This window comes from Lepisma saccharinum, chromosome 1, assembly GCF_977018435.1.
Source record: "Lepisma saccharinum chromosome 1, izLepSacc3.1, whole genome shotgun sequence".
Lineage (NCBI taxonomy): Eukaryota > Metazoa > Arthropoda > Insecta > Zygentoma > Lepismatidae > Lepisma > Lepisma saccharinum.
The window spans coordinates 84493888-84519726 of record NC_139229.1 but is presented as its reverse complement, the minus strand read 5'-3'; the positions used below and the strand labels follow the sequence as shown (position 1 = coordinate 84519726).

The 25839-nt window shown below is 36.7% G+C and overlaps 1 protein-coding gene across 3 annotated transcripts in view; it reads right to left on the bottom strand.

Moving 5' to 3' along the window:
- Pi4KIIalpha (phosphatidylinositol 4-kinase II alpha) overlaps nt 1–20673 on the bottom strand; it is a 76011-nt gene extending 55338 nt beyond the window's left edge. For all 3 annotated transcript variants that reach the window (XM_083134069.1, XM_083134077.1, XM_083134087.1), the window contains exon 1: nt 20263–20673. In XM_083134069.1, coding sequence (XP_082990195.1) covers nt 20263–20506 — 244 coding nt within the window. In that variant the 5' untranslated portion in view covers nt 20507–20673. The remainder of the gene's footprint in view (nt 1–20262) is intronic.
- Nucleotides 20674–25839: the final 5166 nt, after the last annotated feature.

Here is a 25839-nt window from a genome sequence, read left to right as displayed (position 1 = left end):
AGTGATAAATGCAAACTCCTCTTAAAATGACACCAGATAATCATTCTTGTCTTTGAATAACTCTTAAAATGAAACCCTGTTCCCTAAAATCACACCTTTATAATTCGAACCCCTCCAAAAATCCTGCGTATGCTAGTAGATTCCTAATTTAGTCTTCTGCACTGAAATATAAATCGTATATATGTCCTATATTGACATCTTGACGCTTGCACGCACGAATCCTCTGGTCACGAAGTGACGAATCCCTTGGAAAATAGCCTGTCCCCGTGGCAGAGTGGTTAGCAAATCTTCGCAAATTAGTCAAAAGTGGCACAAAAAGCGAAGTAAAATAAAGCAAATCAAACCTTTGGAAAATAATTGTAAAGAAATGTTTGTATCTTTGAACATACGACTGTCAGCAACAGCAGATGCTAGTAGTATTATAACTTGACCATTTGCATATTAACAAACAACTTAGTGTATTATTTATAAGCACAATACAACTTTTCCCATGTGTAAAAATTGGTTATTAATTGTATTGTTGATATGGAATACTTCTTGAATGATGAAAAGGTCGCATCAAATTTCATATTGTAATCTGGCTACAGGTAAATCACAATTTTGAAAGTCTTATATATTCAGAAAACAATTAAGCGCTCTTTTATGATACAACAGAAATAAGTAAAAACATCAGTAATGTATTTTTCCGCAGTTGAAAAATTGAGTTCTAAGGACATTCCTTTTTAGAAATGAGGTATTAATTTCACAATTACGTAATATATTTTTTTCATGATTCAATAACTAATCATGTTACAACTTATTAATAAATTATGACGTAATTATTTCTACCAGTTTTCACTAAAATATACATATATTTAATTTTTTCAAATTAAGTGAATCATACAATGTTTCATGTCAATATCATGTTACGCGATAAACTTAAAGTGACTGAGATAATCAGAATCAGCAAAATACAAATATCAAAAGAAAAGGTTTCCGCTACAGGATTCGAACTTACAACCTTGAGATTATAAAGCAAAAACGATACCACTGGGCTAATTTGCCACAACAAGCCACATGTGTTATGAATGATATATATATATATATATTTTCTATTGTTTTGAGGTTTGAACTATGAATTGAAATACACTGATTTAACAACTTAATTTGATTTAAATTACGAAAGTTGTCTTTGCACGTTATTTTGTTTAATGTGTGATACTAATTGTGTAAAACTATTGCTCAAACATTAATTCAGAACATCTATAATGATGAAGCATGGCCTCGGATTGCACATTAGATAGCTTGCATATCTATCTGAAAACAAGCAAATTTCAACCCCCTGAAGGTGAAAACCTCTAAAAGATTTTTAGTAATTACGAACCATAAATGAACTGCCACATGAAGATATAAGCATTTCTGTGCTCCATTTCAAGTTTTCACTTTGTGCTCTTTTTTGATATGTGGATAATGCAACACTTCTACGTGTACTTTCGAGGGTTAGATTCACTGGATCCCACGATTCGTCATCAGATCGCATGCATTTTGAGTAAACAAGCTTACACCCCAACCTTATATAATTCTATTAACCTTGATCAACAGTAACAAAACACAATCTATACCCCACATAGCAACCGACACAGGCCATCTTCACATTTTCTTTATGATCTTCTCAACCTTTGTCAACCCAAAGGTGTAAAATATAAGGAATATGACTCAATAGAAATTAACTATTTTCCCTCATATCATGTCACTTTGTCAACTATAGATCAAATTTTTCACATCAGACAGGCACTTGAGATAAAATGGGAATATAATCAAAATGTCCATCAGCTATGCATTGATTTCAAAAAAGCATATGATTCGGTTAAAAGGGATAAAATATTAGTAGAGATTGGAATACAAAAAGAAGCTTGTTAATATGATAAAAGTATGCAATAACGAAACAAAGTAAAATTCGTGTGGGTATTAATATGAGTTAAAACAAGGAGATGCATTATCTCCATTGCTCTTTAATTTTGCCTTAGAATACACTGTTAGGAAGGTAAAAGAAACTAAGGAAGGACTAAAGTTAATGGCGTGACTCAGTTGTTAGCATGTGCAGATGATGTAGACTTGTTAGGGGATGATATAAATACAATTAAGAATAATGCTAAAAAATTTAAAGCAGCTAGAGAGATAGGTTTGGAAATTAGCAAAGAGAAAACTAAATATATGCTTACAGGCCAAAATAAAGTATAAGGTAATAATTAAAATCTAATTATTGATAACAACTCGTTTTAATGAGTTTTCAAATTCAAGTACCTAGGAGTAACACCAACAAATGAAAATGATATTAAAGAGGAAATAAAAAGCAGACTTAATTCAGGAAATGTGTGTTACTTCTCTCTTCATAAACTTTTAACTTCTCACATAATCTAAGAAACTAAAAGTTAAAATATACAACACAGTAATATTAGCTGTAGTATTATATGGCTGTGAAACTTGGGTAGCTTACATTAAAAGAGGAAAATAAATTAAAAGTATTTGAAAGTAGAATCATTAGAAAAATATTTGGACCTAAAAGGAATGAGTGACAGGTGAGTGGAGAAGGTTAAAATTATTTCCAACATATGCAATTTTATGGACATAACTAAGATCCCACGAACTTTAAGGTTCGTTACGATATGCACTAATGTCTCAAACATGCATTCACCAGATTTCTAATCAAATGAAATGAATTTGTTTTGAATGTATGAATTTTCCCCAAGGGGAAAAACATGCAAATATGATAAAAACAACCTTTTTCTAATCACAAAGGTTATAAATTAAATTATGTCCATTTTTACGTCACACACACACATGTAAGTTATTAAATAATTGCCTACTCAACATCAACAACTACTTCAAGTGCCAACATCCCTGCAAGTTCCTGCTTGTGACCTTCAAATCTACAATTTCCCAGGCAGAAAAGGTGGCAGGATGATATCTACTGATAAATACAAAACATTCCTCCTTTATCCCATGCATTCAAAGACAGGGAAATTAAATCACCACATATTATTTTCTCAGAAAACCAAATTCCCACAGAAGACTATGGGCTTTTCATGCATATTAGATAATGTACATAATCATTTTCCCACAGCAAGTTGCAAGAGAGTAGAAAAAAGTAGAAAACAGCTCTCAAGAGAGTCGACTTTACTACATGTATGTATATCCAAGTAGCCCTCAGCTTGCTCACCAGTAAATTGTGAGAATAACCCTATTTCCTGTGATTGTAAACTGAATTTGTTACTATGTGGAAATTTAGGCATGGTGCAAAGCACAGGGGAGCACTTTACACTTTTATGTGGAAACTTCCTTTCAACTACACTGAAGTGCCAAAAGTCATGGGATACCTACCTAATAACGAGTGGGGCCCCCTCGAGCACGCGAAGTGCAGCAATTCGACGTGACAAGGATGCAACAGGTTGATGGTAGACCGCTGGAGGGATGTGCAGCCATGCAGTCTGGATTGCCATCCACAATTCGGTCATTGTTGTAGGTGGAGGATCCTGGGCACGAATAGTCCATTCGATGACATCCCACATGTGCTCGAAAGGTACCTGTCCGGCAATCTAGGAGGCCGATTCATGCGTTGGAAGTTGCCAGAATGTTCCTCAAACCAGTAGTGCACCATTGCGGCCCGGTGATACGGATATCCTGTAAAATCCCATTTTTGTCAGGGTACATGAAGTCCATAAAAGGTTGGAGATGGTCACCAAGCAGCTGAACATAGCGATGAGCACTCATTGTCTGGTTCACGAGGACCAGAGGACCCAAACCATGCCAAGTAAACATGCCCCACACCATGACGGAGCCACCACCAGCTTGCACAGTGCCATGTTGACTACTTGGGTCCATGCCACACAGGGTCTGCGCCACACCTGGACCCTAGCATCCACGTTGCCAGTTCTCTAAGGCCCAAAGCACGTGTTCCTAACGTGCACTAACAGCGGTTAGTAGCGGCACACATGTTGGTCTTTGGCTGCGATACCCCATGGAGACCAAATTGCATTGTACTGACCTCCGAGACACGTTCGTGGGATGTCCTGCATTGATTCCTGCTGTCAGATCACACACTGTTGCTTTTCTGTTTGCCCAGACGTCGCCGGTCACTGTCATTCATCACTCGCGGTCGGCCATTGTGTTGTCCCTGATGGGTCGTAATGCCTCCAATGCGGTACACACGGTCCACCCTTGACACTGTGGAGCGAGAAAAGTTCAGTGTCCGGACGACTTCCGAAATTGCATGCCCCATTCATCTAGCATCAACTATCATCCCGCTCTCAAACGCCGATAATTCCCATCAGGTTGCCATCACCACAGTACACAACATTTCACCGCACTCACAGAAGTCTACCTGACAACACTGCAACTGCTTCGCGACATTCAACTGGTTTGCTGCGATGTTACAGCACCATCAACTAGTTTCCTTCTGGTATCCCATTACTTTTGGCACTTCAGTGTAGATTTATAGGGTTCCACAGGTGGTTAATGCTACCACTTCTGGTACAAGTAGTAGCTTCATCTCACTCAGGTATATTCTGTGCCTTTGGCACTCAGGTTAGCAGCTTATTAAACCCAGCTAGCATTTTCCACTTCAAGAACTGGTTGGGTAGATGATATTTCAAACTGTTCATATTCTGCTTAAACTGTGTATTCACAATCAAATGACTAATCCGATATTACCTACAACTGAAATATGCAATACTCAATTCTAAAATTTCATGTGATAACCACAATGACAAATGTTTATTTTGTAATCCTTAATCAGTTCACATACACTTGCTCTTTCATCCTGTAGGTATGGAATAATTGTTTTGAAAATCAACATCAACATTTTTCTTTTAGCAAACTATATGATACCCTTCCTCTGTACTCACGCTAGAAAGTGGAAACTTTTGCATGGTTAATGAAGGGGTTATGATTTTTACAAATGTTTTCGGTTATTTTTTAATTGAATTGTTGTTTCAAAGTCCACTTTATGCACAGATAGGTTAATCGGGACTGCACCTACAGTTTAAGGTGGGATCCAAACCACCGTGTAATGTGCCTCCACTGGTTACCGAACATGGACAGGACCCCTTGGTTGAAAGGCAACCTTGTTACCACTATGACATCGGGGGGACATTTTCTGTTGTTTTTAGCATGCACAGTTGTGCGATTTCATGTAGTCCTATTTACTACGACATTACACTGTGGTTCACTCCATGTGCTATAAGCTATGTGTAAAAAATTGTATTGTGCTTCATGCCTTAGAGGAATTGGAAATATACTGGAAAGCAAGTTGCATGTGGTTACATTAATAAAAGGATTATTCTAAGCATGGGTAGAATAATACAGGGCACTAAATTTTTTAAATTCAGTACTAAAAAATATTTTTTTATATTGCAAATTCACTTATGGAAATTTCCATTGTCTTTCTTTAAACTAGCAAGTACAGTATGGGTTTTATGTTTGTGAGTTTCTGTATCACTTGCATTATTAAATGAGGAATAATGAACATGCCATTATATTTATTTGCATTGTTGCTAGCCAAATTTTAAAATTTGTGGCAATATGGTAGAGTTGGCCATATACTGGAATGAACTGCATAGTCATTCATGCTGTTACTAGTTGAGCCTTCTTTAGGAAAGCCAATCAGGCACAAGAATTATTTGTAATCTAAACGTATTAATTAGTAGATTAAATATTTTAAGACCATATTTCAAAACATGTAGCTTTATCTTAGTTGGATTCATGGATATCTAGACCATATTTCCGCAGAAAAAAAGGAAAAAAAGCTGGGTTCCAACAAAAAGGGGCTGATGCCTGAATTACAGTTTTAGTTTTTTTTACAGTGATTGTAAGTATCTGAAATGTGGGGTTTAATGCTGTTAGAATTTCTACTACCCATGCCTCATTGCTTCAAGGAATACTGGGCCTAAGTTCCTTTTGTTTTATTGCGATTTCATCATGCTACGAATGCAATTTTAACATGGTTCGGTTTTGATTTACTTCTGTTAACATACTGTGGAGCTTTAGCGATTACTTAAGATTTTGTTCAATAGGCTATATGCTTTCGTAGTTAGGTTAGGCAGGTCAGGCAAGTCCCTAAATGCATTCTACTAAGGTTCTAATTTACTTCTACATTAATTCCCACTAGTCTACGATACTTACAGTTGCTTGTCAACGGAAAATACATTGTCCATGAGAAGCGTGCATGCTTGCGTATGGTAATTTTTAATTATTTTTTTAAACATAAATAACTTTTTTTTCAAAATCCAAACAGGGCTCATTACTTTAAGAAAGGTTCAAATTTTGTGTGACAATGATTGCCAAAATTCTACGATAAGTAGTCTTCCTGCTAGGAGAATTTGAAAAAAAATCATAAAACAATCTGAACCGGAATACTGCACCACAACTACTAGTAAGTTTCTACAAAGTGCACCTCCATATTATATATATATATATATATATTTTCTATTGTTTTGAGGTTTGAACTATGAATTGAAATACACTGATTTAACAACTTAATTTGATTTAAATTACGAAAGTTGTCTTTGCACGTTATTTTGTTTAATGTGTGATACTAATTGTGTAAAACTATTGCTCAAACATTAATTCAGAACATCTATAATGATGAAGCATGGCCTCGGATTGCACATTAGATAGCTTGCATATCTATCTGAAAACAAGCAAATTTCAACCCCCTGAAGGTGAAAACCTCTAAAAGATTTTTAGTAATTACGAACCATAAATGAACTGCCACATGAAGATATAAGCATTTCTGTGCTCCATTTCAAGTTTTCACTTTGTGCTCTTTTTTGATATGTGGATAATGCAACACTTCTACGTGTACTTTCGAGGGTTAGATTCACTGGATCCCACGATTCGTCATCAGATCGCATGCATTTTGAGTAAACAAGCTTACGCCCCAACCTTATATAATTCTATTAACCTTGATCAACAGTAACAAAACACAATCTATACCCCACATAGCAACCGACACAGGCCATCTTCACATTTTCTTTATGATCTTCTCAACCTTTGTCAACCCAAAGGTGTAAAATATAAGGAATATGACTCAATAGAAATTAACTATTTTCCCTCATATCATGTCACTTTGTCAACTATAGATCAAATTTTTCACATCAGACAGGCACTTGAGATAAAATGGGAATATAATCAAAATGTCCATCAGCTATGCATTGATTTCAAAAAAGCATATGATTCGGTTAAAAGGGATAAAATATTAGTAGAGATTGGAATACAAAAAGAAGCTTGTTAATATGATAAAAGTATGCAATAACGAAACAAAGTAAAATTCGTGTGGGTATTAATATGAGTTAAAACAAGGAGATGCATTATCTCCATTGCTCTTTAATTTTGCCTTAGAATACACTGTTAGGAAGGTAAAAGAAACTAAGGAAGGACTAAAGTTAATGGCGTGACTCAGTTGTTAGCATGTGCAGATGATGTAGACTTGTTAGGGGATGATATAAATACAATTAAGAATAATGCTAAAAAATTTAAAGCAGCTAGAGAGATAGGTTTGGAAATTAGCAAAGAGAAAACTAAATATATGCTTACAGGCCAAAATAAAGTATAAGGTAATAATTAAAATCTAATTATTGATAACAACTCGTTTTAATGAGTTTTCAAATTCAAGTACCTAGGAGTAACACCAACAAATGAAAATGATATTAAAGAGGAAATAAAAAGCAGACTTAATTCAGGAAATGTGTGTTACTTCTCTCTTCATAAACTTTTAACTTCTCACATAATCTAAGAAACTAAAAGTTAAAATATACAACACAGTAATATTAGCTGTAGTATTATATGGCTGTGAAACTTGGGTAGCTTACATTAAAAGAGGAAAATAAATTAAAAGTATTTGAAAGTAGAATCATTAGAAAAATATTTGGACCTAAAAGGAATGAGTGACAGGTGAGTGGAGAAGGTTAAAATTATTTCCAACATATGCAATTTTATGGACATAACTAAGATCCCACGAACTTTAAGGTTCGTTACGATATGCACTAATGTCTCAAACATGCATTCACCAGATTTCTAATCAAATGAAATGAATTTGTTTTGAATGTATGAATTTTCCCCAAGGGGAAAAACATGCAAATATGATAAAAACAACCTTTTTCTAATCACAAAGGTTATAAATTAAATTATGTCCATTTTTACGTCACACACACACATGTAAGTTATTAAATAATTGCCTACTCAACATCAACAACTACTTCAAGTGCCAACATCCCTGCAAGTTCCTGCTTGTGACCTTCAAATCTACAATTTCCCAGGCAGAAAAGGTGGCAGGATGATATCTACTGATAAATACAAAACATTCCTCCTTTATCCCATGCATTCAAAGACAGGGAAATTAAATCACCACATATTATTTTCTCAGAAAACCAAATTCCCACAGAAGACTATGGGCTTTTCATGCATATTAGATAATGTACATAATCATTTTCCCACAGCAAGTTGCAAGAGAGTAGAAAAAAGTAGAAAACAGCTCTCAAGAGAGTCGACTTTACTACATGTATGTATATCCAAGTAGCCCTCAGCTTGCTCACCAGTAAATTGTGAGAATAACCCTATTTCCTGTGATTGTAAACTGAATTTGTTACTATGTGGAAATTTAGGCATGGTGCAAAGCACAGGGGAGCACTTTACACTTTTATGTGGAAACTTCCTTTCAACTACACTGAAGTGCCAAAAGTCATGGGATACCTACCTAATAACGAGTGGGGCCCCCTCGAGCACGCGAAGTGCAGCAATTCGACGTGACAAGGATGCAACAGGTTGATGGTAGACCGCTGGAGGGATGTGCAGCCATGCAGTCTGGATTGCCATCCACAATTCGGTCATTGTTGTAGGTGGAGGATCCTGGGCACGAATAGTCCATTCGATGACATCCCACATGTGCTCGAAAGGTACCTGTCCGGCAATCTAGGAGGCCGATTCATGCGTTGGAAGTTGCCAGAATGTTCCTCAAACCAGTAGTGCACCATTGCGGCCCGGTGATACGGATATCCTGTAAAATCCCATTTTTGTCAGGGTACATGAAGTCCATAAAAGGTTGGAGATGGTCACCAAGCAGCTGAACATAGCGATGAGCACTCATTGTCTGGTTCACGAGGACCAGAGGACCCAAACCATGCCAAGTAAACATGCCCCACACCATGACGGAGCCACCACCAGCTTGCACAGTGCCATGTTGACTACTTGGGTCCATGCCACACAGGGTCTGCGCCACACCTGGACCCTAGCATCCACGTTGCCAGTTCTCTAAGGCCCAAAGCACGTGTTCCTAACGTGCACTAACAGCGGTTAGTAGCGGCACACATGTTGGTCTTTGGCTGCGATACCCCATGGAGACCAAATTGCATTGTACTGACCTCCGAGACACGTTCGTGGGATGTCCTGCATTGATTCCTGCTGTCAGATCACACACTGTTGCTTTTCTGTTTGCCCAGACGTCGCCGGTCACTGTCATTCATCACTCGCGGTCGGCCATTGTGTTGTCCCTGATGGGTCGTAATGCCTCCAATGCGGTACACACGGTCCACCCTTGACACTGTGGAGCGAGAAAAGTTCAGTGTCCGGACGACTTCCGAAATTGCATGCCCCATTCATCTAGCATCAACTATCATCCCGCTCTCAAACGCCGATAATTCCCATCAGGTTGCCATCACCACAGTACACAACATTTCACCGCACTCACAGAAGTCTACCTGACAACACTGCAACTGCTTCGCGACATTCAACTGGTTTGCTGCGATGTTACAGCACCATCAACTAGTTTCCTTCTGGTATCCCATTACTTTTGGCACTTCAGTGTAGATTTATAGGGTTCCACAGGTGGTTAATGCTACCACTTCTGGTACAAGTAGTAGCTTCATCTCACTCAGGTATATTCTGTGCCTTTGGCACTCAGGTTAGCAGCTTATTAAACCCAGCTAGCATTTTCCACTTCAAGAACTGGTTGGGTAGATGATATTTCAAACTGTTCATATTCTGCTTAAACTGTGTATTCACAATCAAATGACTAATCCGATATTACCTACAACTGAAATATGCAATACTCAATTCTAAAATTTCATGTGATAACCACAATGACAAATGTTTATTTTGTAATCCTTAATCAGTTCACATACACTTGCTCTTTCATCCTGTAGGTATGGAATAATTGTTTTGAAAATCAACATCAACATTTTTCTTTTAGCAAACTATATGATACCCTTCCTCTGTACTCACGCTAGAAAGTGGAAACTTTTGCATGGTTAATGAAGGGGTTATGATTTTTACAAATGTTTTCGGTTATTTTTTAATTGAATTGTTGTTTCAAAGTCCACTTTATGCACAGATAGGTTAATCGGGACTGCACCTACAGTTTAAGGTGGGATCCAAACCACCGTGTAATGTGCCTCCACTGGTTATCGAACATGGACAGGACCCCTTGGTTGAAAGGCAACCTTGTTACCACTATGACATCGGGGGGACATTTTCTGTTGTTTTTAGCATGCACAGTTGTGCGATTTCATGTAGTCCTATTTACTACGACATTACACTGTGGTTCACTCCATGTGCTATAAGCTATGTGTAAAAAATTGTATTGTGCTTCATGCCTTAGAGGAATTGGAAATATACTGGAAAGCAAGTTGCATGTGGTTACATTAATAAAAGGATTATTCTAAGCATGGGTAGAATAATACAGGGCACTAAATTTTTTAAATTCAGTACTAAAAAATATTTTTTTATATTGCAAATTCACTTATGGAAATTTCCATTGTCTTTCTTTAAACTAGCAAGTACAGTATGGGTTTTATGTTTGTGAGTTTCTGTATCACTTGCATTATTAAATGAGGAATAATGAACATGCCATTATATTTATTTGCATTGTTGCTAGCCAAATTTTAAAATTTGTGGCAATATGGTAGAGTTGGCCATATACTGGAATGAACTGCATAGTCATTCATGCTGTTACTAGTTGAGCCTTCTTTAGGAAAGCCAATCAGGCACAAGAATTATTTGTAATCTAAACGTATTAATTAGTAGATTAAATATTTTAAGACCATATTTCAAAACATGTAGCTTTATCTTAGTTGGATTCATGGATATCTAGACCATATTTCCGCAGAAAAAAAGGAAAAAAAGCTGGGTTCCAACAAAAAGGGGCTGATGCCTGAATTACAGTTTTAGTTTTTTTTACAGTGATTGTAAGTATCTGAAATGTGGGGTTTAATGCTGTTAGAATTTCTACTACCCATGCCTCATTGCTTCAAGGAATACTGGGCCTAAGTTCCTTTTGTTTTATTGCGATTTCATCATGCTACGAATGCAATTTTAACATGGTTCGGTTTTGATTTACTTCTGTTAACATACTGTGGAGCTTTAGCGATTACTTAAGATTTTGTTCAATAGGCTATATGCTTTCGTAGTTAGGTTAGGCAGGTCAGGCAAGTCCCTAAATGCATTCTACTAAGGTTCTAATTTACTTCTACATTAATTCCCACTAGTCTACGATACTTACAGTTGCTTGTCAACGGAAAATACATTGTCCATGAGAAGCGTGCATGCTTGCGTATGGTAATTTTTAATTATTTTTTTAAACATAAATAACTTTTTTTTCAAAATCCAAACAGGGCTCATTACTTTAAGAAAGGTTCAAATTTTGTGTGACAATGATTGCCAAAATTCTACGATAAGTAGTCTTCCTGCTAGGAGAATTTGAAAAAAAATCATAAAACAATCTGAACCGGAATACTGCACCACAACTACTAGTAAGTTTCTACAAAGTGCACCTCCATATTATATATATATATATATATATATATATATATATATATATATATATATATATATATAAACATATTAAATATATTATTATATCCTTGTCTATTTACTATAATCTGTTATATGTTTTACACTATTAGAAAATTTGACGTGACTATGGTAAACAGATTAGAATAAATTTGTTTAAATTTAGCACTGCAGAATCAGTGAGTGGAGGAAAATTGGGGCCCTTACCCACTATACCACCTCAAGAATTATGTCGATTTTTTTTAATCTACAGATTTCAATGTTTACGTAACGTAAAAGTGGCCTCAGCATTAGGAAAGCACAAATAACGGAGATATTTGATCCGAAAGTATGGCCCACGTAACTTTTCAGAATATTTTTGCACCTTTTTGTTAATAAAAACTGTTTGTATGCACACTAAAATAGTGAAATACACTTCAAAAATAACTATCAGTACCAAACCTAACTATGTAAAATTATAGCTGCTATTGTGGAAAGTTGTTTTGGGCAGAGGCGTATGCTGGTTCTAACGAGTGGGTAATCTCCGACCTTTTGATCCTCAAACTCCAAAAGTTTCCGTGCAATTTATGTCAAGCTCCATATTGGATTTAGGAATATTGTGTCGGAATGTTTGTCTTATTGCTACGATCTCAATCAATTAATTCACGTTATTGCAGTTTACTATACGTTTAGAATTTTAAATAATAAAACAAGACAGTATTATAAAGCTATAAGAAAACAGCCTGTGAAATATAAAATGAAAGACGTGCACTAGTGAAATAAAAACCCGCAATATTAATTTAAGTGCAAAATTCAACTTACTCCAGGACCCGATTACTTGTGCCGTGCCACATCCAAAGCACGCTGTTTGTCCAGTTCACGTCAATACGGGTCTGTGTGAAAGATTGCAGCTTAACAAAGGAAGTTATGTGACTTTTGGATTTTTCATGCTTGGCACAAGTGTTGCAAAGATTACAGTATCAGCCACGCGTCCATACATTCTTCTCAGCCCCGAAAAGTAAGCACGGCCAACCATAGGCGCCGACTCCATGGGACTTGGGGGGCTCGAGCCCCCCCCCCCCCCCATGTTAACGATGTGGGGGCAGAGCCCCAAAATAATTTTGCTTTAGAGGATCTAATGTATTATTTTGCTTCTCTTGTAAAGTTTGCTCAGAATTGTGCCACATGAACTTAACTTTAAATACACATTTGAAATGTTCTAGACCATCAATTGGGGGGGCTGAGACCGCTAAACCATCAACTTTGGGGGTGGGGGGGCTGAGACCGCTAAACCATCAACTTTGGGGGGGGGGCTATGACCAGAGACAGCAAAACCCGTGACTTATTACTATATACTAAGTATGTAATTATGAGTATTGTTAAAATTTTTACTAAAAAGAGTTTCAAAAGACGATGTGCATGAACTAGGGTAGTGGATGAGACTTTTGGGCTACAAATGGCTCTAACATGACATTCAGAACGAGATCATTGATATATTAGGGAGATCTGTTTTGCGCTCCGTGGTAGCAGATATTAAAAGTCGGGAATATTTTGCTATTATGGTTGACGAAACTTGTGAAATATCCATTCGGGGACAATATTAATATTCTGCATTAGAACTGTGAATAAAAATGTTGATATTTTTGAGGAATTCATGGGCTTTTACGTGATTCCGAACACTGAGATCAAAACTTAAAAAAGGGAGAGAGTCAGTCATTCATTAATTTATTTCAGTGATCAGAGCCCCCCCCCCCAATAATTTTGACAAGTCGGCGCCCCTGCGGCCAACAAAAATGCAAAGCTTATTAACACTTATACTTCCTGTCAACCATGGTGTTTTGTCATAATTTGCTTGCGAAAATGCCTCGCTTATTCCCGATTTTTGTCTTTGTGTGTATAAATAAGTTCAAGCAATGACACTGGCCTACCTGTATTTACAATTTGCAACTTCTCCTGAACATTAGCAAATCTTGTATCACATCCATTACCCTTTAACACAGCACTATCACGACAAACACTAACACCTAAATAAATAATAAACACGAAGCACAGCACGAAAGCCAATGACTACACGCATTCAGTTTCACGTGCCAAACTTCTGTTGTTGTGTTCCTGGCTCAGAAAGAAATTCCCTATGAATGATAAAAAAAAATCCCTTTCCGAGCTCGAAATGACAGGTTTTTAAAAGTTCGAATCATTGCAGGTCAGAGCCAGAATTTTATTTCGGGATGGGGATCATCCCTTATTAGCAGCCGCCACATAAAGTTGAAACAGTGGGGTTAGAAGTCCTGAAGATGAATCTCAGATTATTACAACGTATTATGCAAAGTGTTTAATCCTTCTAATGAAGTAAATTTAATTACCACTATACTAACTAAACTAAAACTAACTCTCTAGCCTTCTTAAACCCGAAGGTTCATGGCTGCAGCAACACAGGCCTTCCATCTGTCCCTATCTTGAGCAAGATCTATATACTCTTTCCCATCCCTACCGATTTCCTTTAGGTCCATCTCAACGTTGTCCCTCCATCTTCGTCTGGGCCTTCCTATAGGTCTCTTACCATCTGGTTTCCCAACAAGAATCCTGTAAACTCCTCTTTCCTCTCCCATTCGTGCCACATGGCCTGCCCACCTAAGTCTTCTTGATTTAATTATTCTAATAATATCTGGACATGAGTACAAATTATGAAGTTCTAAATTATGTAACCTTCTCCACTCACCTGTCTCCTCATCCCTTTTAGGTCCAAAGATTTTCCTAAGGATCTTATTTTCAAATACTCTCAATTTATGTTCCTCTTTCAATGTAAGGGACCAAGTTTCACACCCATATAATACTACAGGCAAAATTACTGTTTTGTATATTTTAACTTTTAGTTTCTTAGATATTAAACAGGAAGACAAAAGTTTATGAAGAGAGAAGTAACATGCATTTCCTGAATTAAGCCTACTTTTTATTTCCTCTTTAATATAATTTTCATTTGTTAATATTACTCCTAAGTATTTGAATTTGGAAACTGGTTCAAACGAGTTGTTATCAATAATTAGATTTTGATTATTACCTAACACTTGGTTTCGGCCTGTAAGCATATATTTAGTTTTCTCTTTGTTAACTTCCAAACCTATCTCTTTAGCAGTTTTGAAAAATATTTTAACATTATTCTTAATTGTATTCACATCATCCCCCAGTAAGTCTACATCATCTGCATATGCTAACAACTGAGTCACACCATTTAATTTTAGTCCTCCTTTAGTTTCTTTTACCTTCCTTACAGCATATTCTAAGGCAAAATTAAAGAGCAATGGAGATAATGCATCTCCTTGTTTTAACCCATCATGAATTGTAAATTTGTCAGACATATTATTACCCACACGAATTTTACTTTCTGTTTCACTGGTGCATATTTTTATCATACTAACAAGCTTCTTAGGTATTCCAAACTCTACTAATATATTATATAATTTATCTCTTTTGACCGAATCATATGCTTTTTTGAAATCAATGAATAGCTGATGGACATTTTGATTATATTCTCACTTTTTTTCAAGTGTCTGTCTGATGTGAAAAATTTGATCTGTAGTTGATCTGTTACGTTTAAATCCACATTGATAATCACCTATAATTTCATTAGCATATGGGGTTAGTCTTCTTAAAAGAATGTTAGACAATATTTTGTATGTTGTTGAGAGTAGAGAAATTCCACGGTAATTATTGCAGTTCATTTTATCACCTTTTTTAAACACAGGAACAATTATGGATTCTTTCCACTGTTGAGGGATTTCTTCTTTATTCCATATTAAACAAATTAATTTATGAATTTGACATATTAATGAATTTCCACCATATTTAATTAACTCAGCTGGTATTAAATCAATGCCAGGTGCTTTGTTATTCTTTAGCCTTTTAATAGCATCTTTAATTTCAGTCAAGTTAGGTTCTGGAACTAAAGGTTCTGCTGTGTGTACTTCATTTACTTCTGATTTATCTCCTACATGGACAGTCAGCTAGAAAATCACCGTCTTTATCTTTTATCAAGTTTACTTTAGGTTGCCACCCCTTTCTAAATTCATTTACACCTTTATATAAATCTCTGATATTTTTATTTTTGATGTTTGTTTCAATTACCACTATACACTTTTTAAATTAGATATTTGTAGGATTTCGGGGAGGGGGGTTTCAGCCCCCCCCCCAACCCCCTGAATCCTTCACCTGGTTACGTGCCTGAAGTATTTTTTTTCGTTTTATGTTTAATTCGTTCATCTTCATCACTATTAATCTAAACAGGCGGAATATAGCAACTTAAATTTACTAATATATATATATATATATATATATATATATAATTTATTTTTGATATCTTTCCCTTTAAAAAATATTCAGTTCCGTGAAAGAAGTATTCTCGCTGCTTTTGAAGATTAGAGAGGAGAAACAATCACTATTTTTGTAAATACAAGGATGGGGGGAGTCAGCAAATAGGTGCTTTAATTGCTTAAGCTTTGAATTTTAATTCAGTTTGCTTCATCTTCAATATTTAAGCTTTTCCCTTTTGATAAATTTATGTTCAAGTAACAGAAATCAGCAAGACAGAAGCAAATGTAAAGTAAAAATTAGGTAGAATTGGTTTGCCCATGTTATTCAATTTTCCTGTTTTTCCCATTTTACCGGGTATGTTTTCACTAGTTGAGCGGAGGGAACGGGAAAGGCTCTGAAGGTTGAGAGTGCGACCGGTGGACTCTCACAAGAAGGAGCTTACCCTGGGCACGGAATCACCGCGCCTGAGAAGCAGTGTTTCCTCCCCCTCTTTCCTTTCTCCTCCCTCCTCGCCAAGGGTTGTAAGGAAAGCGGGAGGAATGACGTCAGGGTGAGATTCCCTGAAGTCATTCCACCGGCTGGAGAAAAGTTCCCGGACATTCGGCGGCAAACGATTGGAAGCATTCGCGTGCTGGAAGCAAGGAAATGTATGCATCGAAATTGGTTTGGAAGAATATTGCGAAGAAATGTGTATATATATATATATATTTTTTTTTAAAAAAAAAAAAGAAATACAGCCGGGTCCTCTGCGATTACCTAGATGACCCAGAGTATACGCCGCTGGTTTTGGGTGCTATATTCACTTGTGGAAGCCTTCGGGCTGCTTTGCTACAGGCTAAAGTAGCACACTAAGGTATCAGACTTATTTTACTTCACAATAACACATTTCCGCGAACAAAAATAAACTAAAAAAGTTCATAAACAACAAAATATACATAAACCATGAAAAATATTTAACTTTACCCAGGGGGCACAGAGGGTCAAGGGTACTAGAAAATAAAATGGTAATTTACAGATTCTGAAGTGCATTTAAATGGTAAGTGGATGGGTTAACAACGAAGGCATTAGCGATACAATACCCCTTCACACCTCAAGTCATACAACGTAGTTGCATCAACAGTCTGGATCAAAGCTGACAGTAAATGAAATGAGTCTAGTCTTTTTGGTTTTCGTTTGCACAATAGTGGTCAAGTGATATTAGTACATTTAGAAGGTCTAATTGTTTGGGGCTGGGGATGTCGGATGTCAATATGGAGATCTCCAAAGACTATTATTTTGTGTTTGCGATAAAGTTTTGTAAGTGCTCAGTAAAGAAATCTATGCTGCTTTCAGGTGCTCAATAAATGGAGACAACAATTATTCTTAAATATGGTAATAGAGTACTTGTTTACTATCCTTCGGACACATTTATTAATTTTTACAGAAGAAACTACTTACCGTAATAAGTTCCTGTAGCATTGTCAAACATCGGGAAGGTGTTTTGTGTGATGTGGGAATGTTTCATAGCTGAAATTCATGTTGTTTGTTGAAAATTAATTCTCCGACGGAGAATAGCTAGCCCCACGAACCATTGGCACGTGGATAGGTTAGTTCTGTTACGTTAGGAAACAGTTAAAATTTGGGGTCGTGTTAGTATCAGGATCTAGAAATTGGAAATAATTGCGAACCATTGGCACGTGGTTAGGTTAGGAAACATAATTAAAATTTGGTGTCGTGTTAGTATCAGGATCTAGAAATTGGAAATAAATGCGAACCATTGACGCTAGCCCCACGAACCATTGGCGCGTGGTTAGGTTAGTTCGTCTCAGGCAAGCGAAAAGACCTATCAGAAAGATGTACTAGTAATGTGAAAAATTGCAATTAATTTCATCAAAACAACATTGATACACCTTCAGGAATGTTCCGCGAAGCAGATACATAAGTACGAATGTCAAAAATTGACGAAACAAAAAAATTAGAGGTGTCCGAAGGATAGTAAATTTTTACAGGTAATAGTACCGCAACAACTTCTAAACACCATTGTATGCAGAACTGATTGATATCTAGAACTGAGAAACTAATATCTAAGTTTTCATTGATATATAATGATACAGAATATGTTGCTATTTTCACCAGTAAAAGTAATTGCCTGTGTCATACATAAGATTGGCCTTTATCTTTTCTGGCTATAGTTAAGAATACAGAGAATGTCTCCAGTTTCATTAATTTTTCGTATATTAACTAAATTTGGCCTTCTAGTCACGAATCTGTTGTTAAAATGCAGGGGTCACATAAAAAAATTGTACACTTACGTGTATATATATGTTGCCATGAACTCTGCACGGGTAGCCCCACAAACCATTTCCGGTAAGGTTAGGTTAGGTAAGCTTAGTTAAAATTTTGTTCCTAAAACAATGCGAAACAGCTGTAAAAAAAATCCACTTACATCGGCTTTTTTCCCTATTTCCACACGTGACCCCTGCATTTTAACAACAGATTCGTGATTAGAAGGTCAAATTTTGTTAGCATACCAAAAATTAACGGAATTGGAGACATTCTCCGTATTCTTAACTCGCCCCTCTTTTCTTATTATATTCATTTACAGTATAGCTGAACTTACAGTTAAGAAGTTATTTTAAATTAAAAAGTGTGTGCAACTACTGCCACCAGATAGTGAGAATAGCAGAAAGTGCTGTAGACCAGAAATTACATGATCACATGTACAGAAGTAATTATAATGCTAATTACCCTAAAACTGGCCTTTCTAAACTATCAACGAAAACATTTAGCAATGTAGTTTATAGTTATGTCACGTGACCAGTCCACATCAGAAAACTTTGCTGTATTTTTTCTTCAACTCAATGGCATGCAGAAAAAAGTACAGCATGAGTTTACAATACCGGAACATTCTACAATTACTATAAAATTTCGCCTACTTACTAATTTCGGCATCCTGATGACATATCTCTAGTTCATATTTGGCGGTCACTTGTTAAAATTGTACATTTACGTGTAGAACTTGTAAAATAACCTTGCGATTTACCACGGTGATTGTCCATACACAGCAATTCGGAACCATATTCTCTCCCCGAGTTGGGCTGAGCTGGTTAGTGTGAATTTTAAAAAATATATTTATTTGAAGATTGTCTTGTATTGCATGTAATTATGTCATATTTCTACGGACTCGGGTACCCTTTTCTACACCCTCGATTTTTCGCACATTTCAAATATTCTCGTTACGAAAATTAGTTCTTCATAAGAAACGATGTTTCTAAATAGCACGGAAAGTAATTTTTTTTAGATCTACGTGCTAGGAAACTTACGTTTTTCAATATTTAGATTCCTTATGTAACGTCGAAACGGTTTTGCAGGGATTTGATCATGGCGCATCTTGGATTCATGTCACAGGCGCACGTCTGAAAATTTTCTTTTTCTTCGTATCTTTGACTTGTGCAATGGGATAATTTGCAATTTTTTCTTGTTATGAATGACTTGTGCAATGGGATAATTTGCGATTTCAATATATTATTTATGTAATTTATTGCCGGATTGGATATTTGAGACATTGCAATTGTTTTGTGCGACTTTAGACATTGCTAGCCCCACAAACCATTGGCGCTAGCCCCACGAACCATTGACACTAGCCCCACGAACCATTGGCACTAGCCCCACGAACCATTGGCGCTAGCCCCACGAACCATTGGCACGTGGATAGGTTAGTTCAGTTAGGTTGAGATTGATAGTTAAAATTTGGTGTCGTGTTAGTATCACGATCTAGAAATTGGAAATAATTGCGAACCATTTCAAACGACAAAATTTCAACTTTAAACGGCTGTACAGTCGTAAATACTTCTTTCCGCGCTCCAATTTCTTTTATTCACAAATAGGATCAAATAATGTTCATAATGAAAAAAAAAAAATTTCAAAATTCGAGGGTGTATTTCTACGAAGACTTATCACATGACAGGTACCGCATGTTGTTTTGATTACCTCTTGCTAACTTATGTATTAAAACCTTCAAAGTCGGCAGTAGCTTTGCTGGCAGTAAGTTACACTAAATTTATATATGTAACAACTGCATGTAACAAATATTACAATTTAACTGCCCATTCTTTGTCATCCCACTGGTCAAGGTTAATTGAGCGAAGGACTTATATTCTATGTATGTGCACTTACCTGGAAAATAATTGAAGGTAACGTCAGACTCCATCCGCCCTAAAAGCGGCTGGTTTTCACGATTTCCTCGTGGGGAATCTATTGTGCCACCGTTTGTAGACACCGGAGCAAATGCCAAATCAGGCAACAAAGCTACTTCGTCGTTCAGCACTGCATGAGTCGGCAACGAAGTACTTGTATTATTCGCGCGCGACTTATCTTCACCTCTCAATGAAGCATTTAAATTGGTTTGCTCAGCAGTCATTGAGCTAACATTAAAAATATATGTTAGTCTAACTTCATGTGTTAGCTAATACTACTATACTGAAACATACTGCGTTACACAAAGAACATTACGTTCATATCACTTCATTAACTAGTTTACACTCTGCGCTTTATACACACAACAGCTGTAGCCGCCATATTCCCATCATGCCGTCACTCACGTGTACATGTGGTCATATCCGGTTATCTTCATCTTCTGCTAAACATAACTGTACAGTGAAAAGCATACATATTACTAGGCGAATTAGCAAGAGAAAATGAATATGCGTAACCTCGAGGAAGGGAGCACTGGCCCCGAAAAATTCAGGTTTATTAAAATTTACAAGTCAAGGGTATTCTTGTTAACCTCCTGAGTTCTGGGACATGAGGTTATATTCTACCTCAAGTTATGCTAATGTCTGTAAAGCGGGCCATCCATTTGCAAGGAAGCTTGAGTAAACAAAAAATGATCGATCAGACAATTCCATTATTGATGGCAGGGAAAGATCTTCCGGATTGGCGAATTTTCCAATGTAAACAAGTGGAATATCGTCACCGAGCTTATAAATGATCGGAAACAAAATAGACCACTAGAAATTTTTGAGTGATATAGAGAAACAAAGGTACCTAGAAAAGATTGGCAAATTCCCGGATACTTTGGATGCAGATATAAGGGACAATACTAATATTTTCCAAGGCAATGTTGATCTTCTACAAACAGTTTCGTCTTTGAAAAGATTTCTCCAGGTTGAAATGGGCGTTACCCCCACACCCCCTATACGCCTTCATGGCGTGGTGCTATGCACAGGGGAACACTTTACTTTACTTTACTTTTGAAATGAAGCTTATATTAATTATAAACATTAAAATACTTCGATTGCAACAGTCAAATAAATAATAATAATAACTACGGTTAAAATTATTGTTATACACTATTAACATATACCTACTTAAATAAATTTTATTCGAATTTTATTATTATTGTTCTTGTTTCTAATTATCATGCTATTCGATCCACAATCCATTTACTTTTACATTGTTTTTTGTTATTAACTTTTGCAAGTGTCGTTCAAGAAAGGACTTTAGAAGTTATAGAAAACTACTACTCTCAAAGTTCATTGTGTGACCTCATCTAAAATTATAATTTTTCGAATTCTGAAAACTGTGGAACCATTTATACTTTGGATTAAATGGTAGAATACAAAAATATAACCTCGTTCCTGTGTTTTTCACTCATTTTTTCCGATCTAATGCATATTTTACATTGATTACTCTGTTCGAATACTAACCAAGTGAACTTAAAATGAAGGATGCAAATTTCCAGAGGAAGGCGAGGATTCGACTGACCTACCGACGCCCATGGAGAGAGCGCTTATCAACAACCAAAAGACAAATGTGTTATAATGTATAATTATAACTAGTTCCAACTTTCAAATTTAGTTAACACACGTGCGTTAGATAGGGGTGTGCGAGATCCCGAAAAGGGAAAAAAATTCCCGTCCCAGTCCCGACTTCGGGAAATGACTTCCCGACTTTTTTGGGATCCCGAGCAGTCGGGAAATACCGAATGGTCATTTTAAAAAGTCGTTAATTCTAGACGTTTTCTGCATTGTAAATGTCTGGAACTTATCGGAAATTGTTAGAATTCAAGATTTGAAGAGCTTCAGGAAATTTCGAACATTTCCCGTCACGAAAATTTCCCGATTTTGTCAGGAAATTGAGAATTTTTCCCGTCCCGAATGTCGGGATTTAAAAAATTTCCCGATCCCGTCCCGACCTAGAAAATTCTGTCCTGCACACCCCATCCATAGCTTTAGACAATTATAATTTTCGAAACACAAAATATTTTCATTTGATTTGATGAAGTGCCGACTGCAGAGCCTACACCCTCGCTTTACTGCCTAAATCCACTGACTTTTCCGTATCGGGCTGTCTGAAAACGATGCATAGATACAGTATGTAACATTCTTATTCGTACACACGGATTTTCAAAGAAAATGCTTTAATATCTGAAAGGAAATACACTCTTTTGAAATTGTTTCTTTACAATTCAATAACTAATATCTATGAACATAAAATCGTACCCAAATTCTATATAACCAATGACAATAATAATTAAATTAAACTGTAAAAGAAACATGCCATTTTTTGTACAACTTTTCTATTCATACACTTAATAATATAAAAGAAAAAAGTATATTCAGAGCAAATTGACTGACAATTCTAATACTTTACTGACAACTTTGATGCCTGTCTTTTGGCTTTAATTGCTGCTTGACACCTGTTCTTCATAGAATTAACCAGTTTCCGACATGTTTCCGAGCTTTTATTCCACTCGGCTTGCACAACAGTTTTCAACTCTTGTTTGGACTTGACGCCTGTTTTATGGTCTCGCCTCTTCAAAATTGCCCGTAAATGCTAAATGGGATTTCAGTCTGGACTTTGAGCTGGTGTTTGTAGTAGTTTGGGCACATCCCATATTAGCCAATTCATGTTAACTCGCACCTTATGCTTACTGTCATTGTCTTGTTGGAATCTGTAGATAGACGGCATGTCCATTTTTTGGGCACTCTGCTTTACATTGTCCTTCAATATGTCCAAATAGACATATGCATCCATGATACCATCAATAAACTGGATGGTAACAACACCTTTGGACGACATACAGCCCCAAATCATTAATGACCCACCACCGTGTTTAACTGTTGGAACTTTGTTAATGTGATCATTGTCTTTATTTGATTTTCTCCAGACCCTATTTATCCCATCTGAACTTATATTAATCTTGGACTCGTCTGACCATATGACACTATCCCAAAATTCCTGGTCCTTGTGGACGTGCACTTTCGCGAATGAAAGTCTATTCCTGCGATTCACCCTATTTACATCCGGCCTCTTTTGTGTTATTCTGCCATGATATCCATGCTTCCACAAGGCACGGCGGACAGTTTGATCGGACATCATCTTGCCAGCAACATTTGCTACTAACGGTCGTAACTGAGGAACACTTAGTCGGGGGTTTTCTCGCACTCTTTTTAAAGTAAAGCGTTCATCACGTTTATTCAACCGTCTCTCTTTTGGTTTTCTCGGCACATTCTGTGTTGAACCTTCCTCTCTAAATTTGTTTACTATGTATTGAACTGTGGAGCATAGGCGCCGACACCATGGGGCTTAGGGGGGCTCGAGCCCCCCCCCCCCAATGTTAATGATGTGGGGGTAGAGCCCCCCAAATAATTTTGCTTAAGAGGATCTAATGTATTATTTTTCTTCTTTTGTAAAGTTCTCTGAATTGTGCCACATGAACTTAACTTTATATGCACATTTGAAATGTTCTAGACCATCAACTTGGGGGGGGGGGGGGGCTGAGACCGCTAAACCATCAACTTCGGGGTGCTATGATCGGAGACAGCAAAACACATGACTTATTACTATATACTAAGTATATAATTATTATTTACTATTATACATATATTAATCAATGAAATAATGAATTTAGCCAACGACTTGTTAAAGACTGTTTGGGAATCCCCTAAAAGAATGCAAATATTTAATGGTATTATTGATGTGAATGAGAAGGCTGGCCATACTGGACTGCGACCACTTTACCCTCGTCGGTGAACGTTGAGAGCCTCCAGTGTGCAACAGATCTTAAGGAACTATGAAAACCTTCTCAATTTTCTTGAGAAATTTTCTGAAGAAGATTCTACTGACGCAGCATCAAAATGTGCTGGATACCTGGAGACAATGCTTCACTTCAAGACATTTTTCTTTCTCTCCCTCTAATGCCATGTGATGGGTCCAATAGAAGAGGTAAACTGTAAGATTCAGTCTCCACGCATTGGTGCTACAGAAGTTGAATCAAAACTAAAATACTTGACTGACATCTTTCAAGAAAAGTGAATGTGTTTTGAGCAATTCTGGCAGAAATGCACAGAGGGCAAACCGAGCCTAGTTAATGAGCCAGAATTGACCCGGCAACGTCACGTCCCTAAGAGACTTGAAAATCCTGATGCTGCCAAACATCACAAGTTCTACACTCCAAAATAGTATTATAAATCAATATACACTGACATGTGTGACACAGCAAAATCATTTGTTAAACAAGGACATGAATCTACAGGACTACAAAAAATAACAGCCGTAGAGAAAGAATGCATCTCAACTGTGAACAGTTGCACAACAAACTTTTAGCAAACGCGAGAATTCTTTCGCCAAGATTTGGATGCCGATAGGCTCTCCTTATAGCAAACGCGATATACACATGTCCATGCTTGGTGATATCGCCAAACAGAAGAAAGTGGTTATAACTACCATGCGGGACATAGGGAAGTTTCTTTTGGAAGAGAGCACCCTCCAGGAGCTTCTGCCTGAAGTTGCCAAATTCATGATGGTCCTCCGCACTGTGCCACTGACGACAACCACAGCCGAGAGGTCATTCAGTGCTTGCTATTCGCCGACTAAAGACATATTTTAGATCTACAATGAGACAGAAGAGACTAAGCATCTTAGCGGTACTCCACATACATCAAACTGGGCTTGATAATTTGGACCTGAGGCCGCTCGTTAATGAGTTCATAAAAAAATACCCCACTGCGTAGAGCAACTTTTGCTTTATTTTTAAATCATGTTCATATGTTTTTGTTGTGTATGTCACTTAATATCTTAGTGTACATCCTATTTTTTTTATTATTGCAAAATTAAATTTAAAAAGTTAAATATTGTAGCAAGAACAAAAAAGTAAACTATTTTCCTGCGATTTGTGTTAGCATTTATGTAAATAATTAAATAAAACTGTTAAATATTGTAAATATTCGTTATTTTATGGGTACGTCAACACTAAGGTTATTTGTAACCCATCACATGTCTGTTGCGGACATTGAAACACACCCATGCCATGCCCGAGACCTCTGGATCAAAGCGAGTTGAGACGACCACTCAACACGCTCGGCTACCGAGGCCGGCATAAAACTGTTAGGTTGGTCTCTTAATGTAAATACATACTTTTAAATAAAAATGTTAATTGTTATCTAAAAAACAAATGAACAGACACAAAAGACATAAAGAGTCTTAAACATTTTCTAAACGTTTTTCATGTTACATTTCATTTGCATGAGGAATATAATAGCTGCTTATACGAAGACATAATTTTTATTTTTAAAAAAGGGAGGGAGTGAGTCATTCATTCATTTATTTCAGTGATCAGAGCCCCTCAATAATTTTGTCAAGTCGGCGCCCCCTGCTGTGGAGTGTGATTTATTGACTGTTTGTTCAATTTTTCTTAACGAATAACCTCTAAGGGCCAAATTTATAATAACATCCTTCAGACCGGAACTA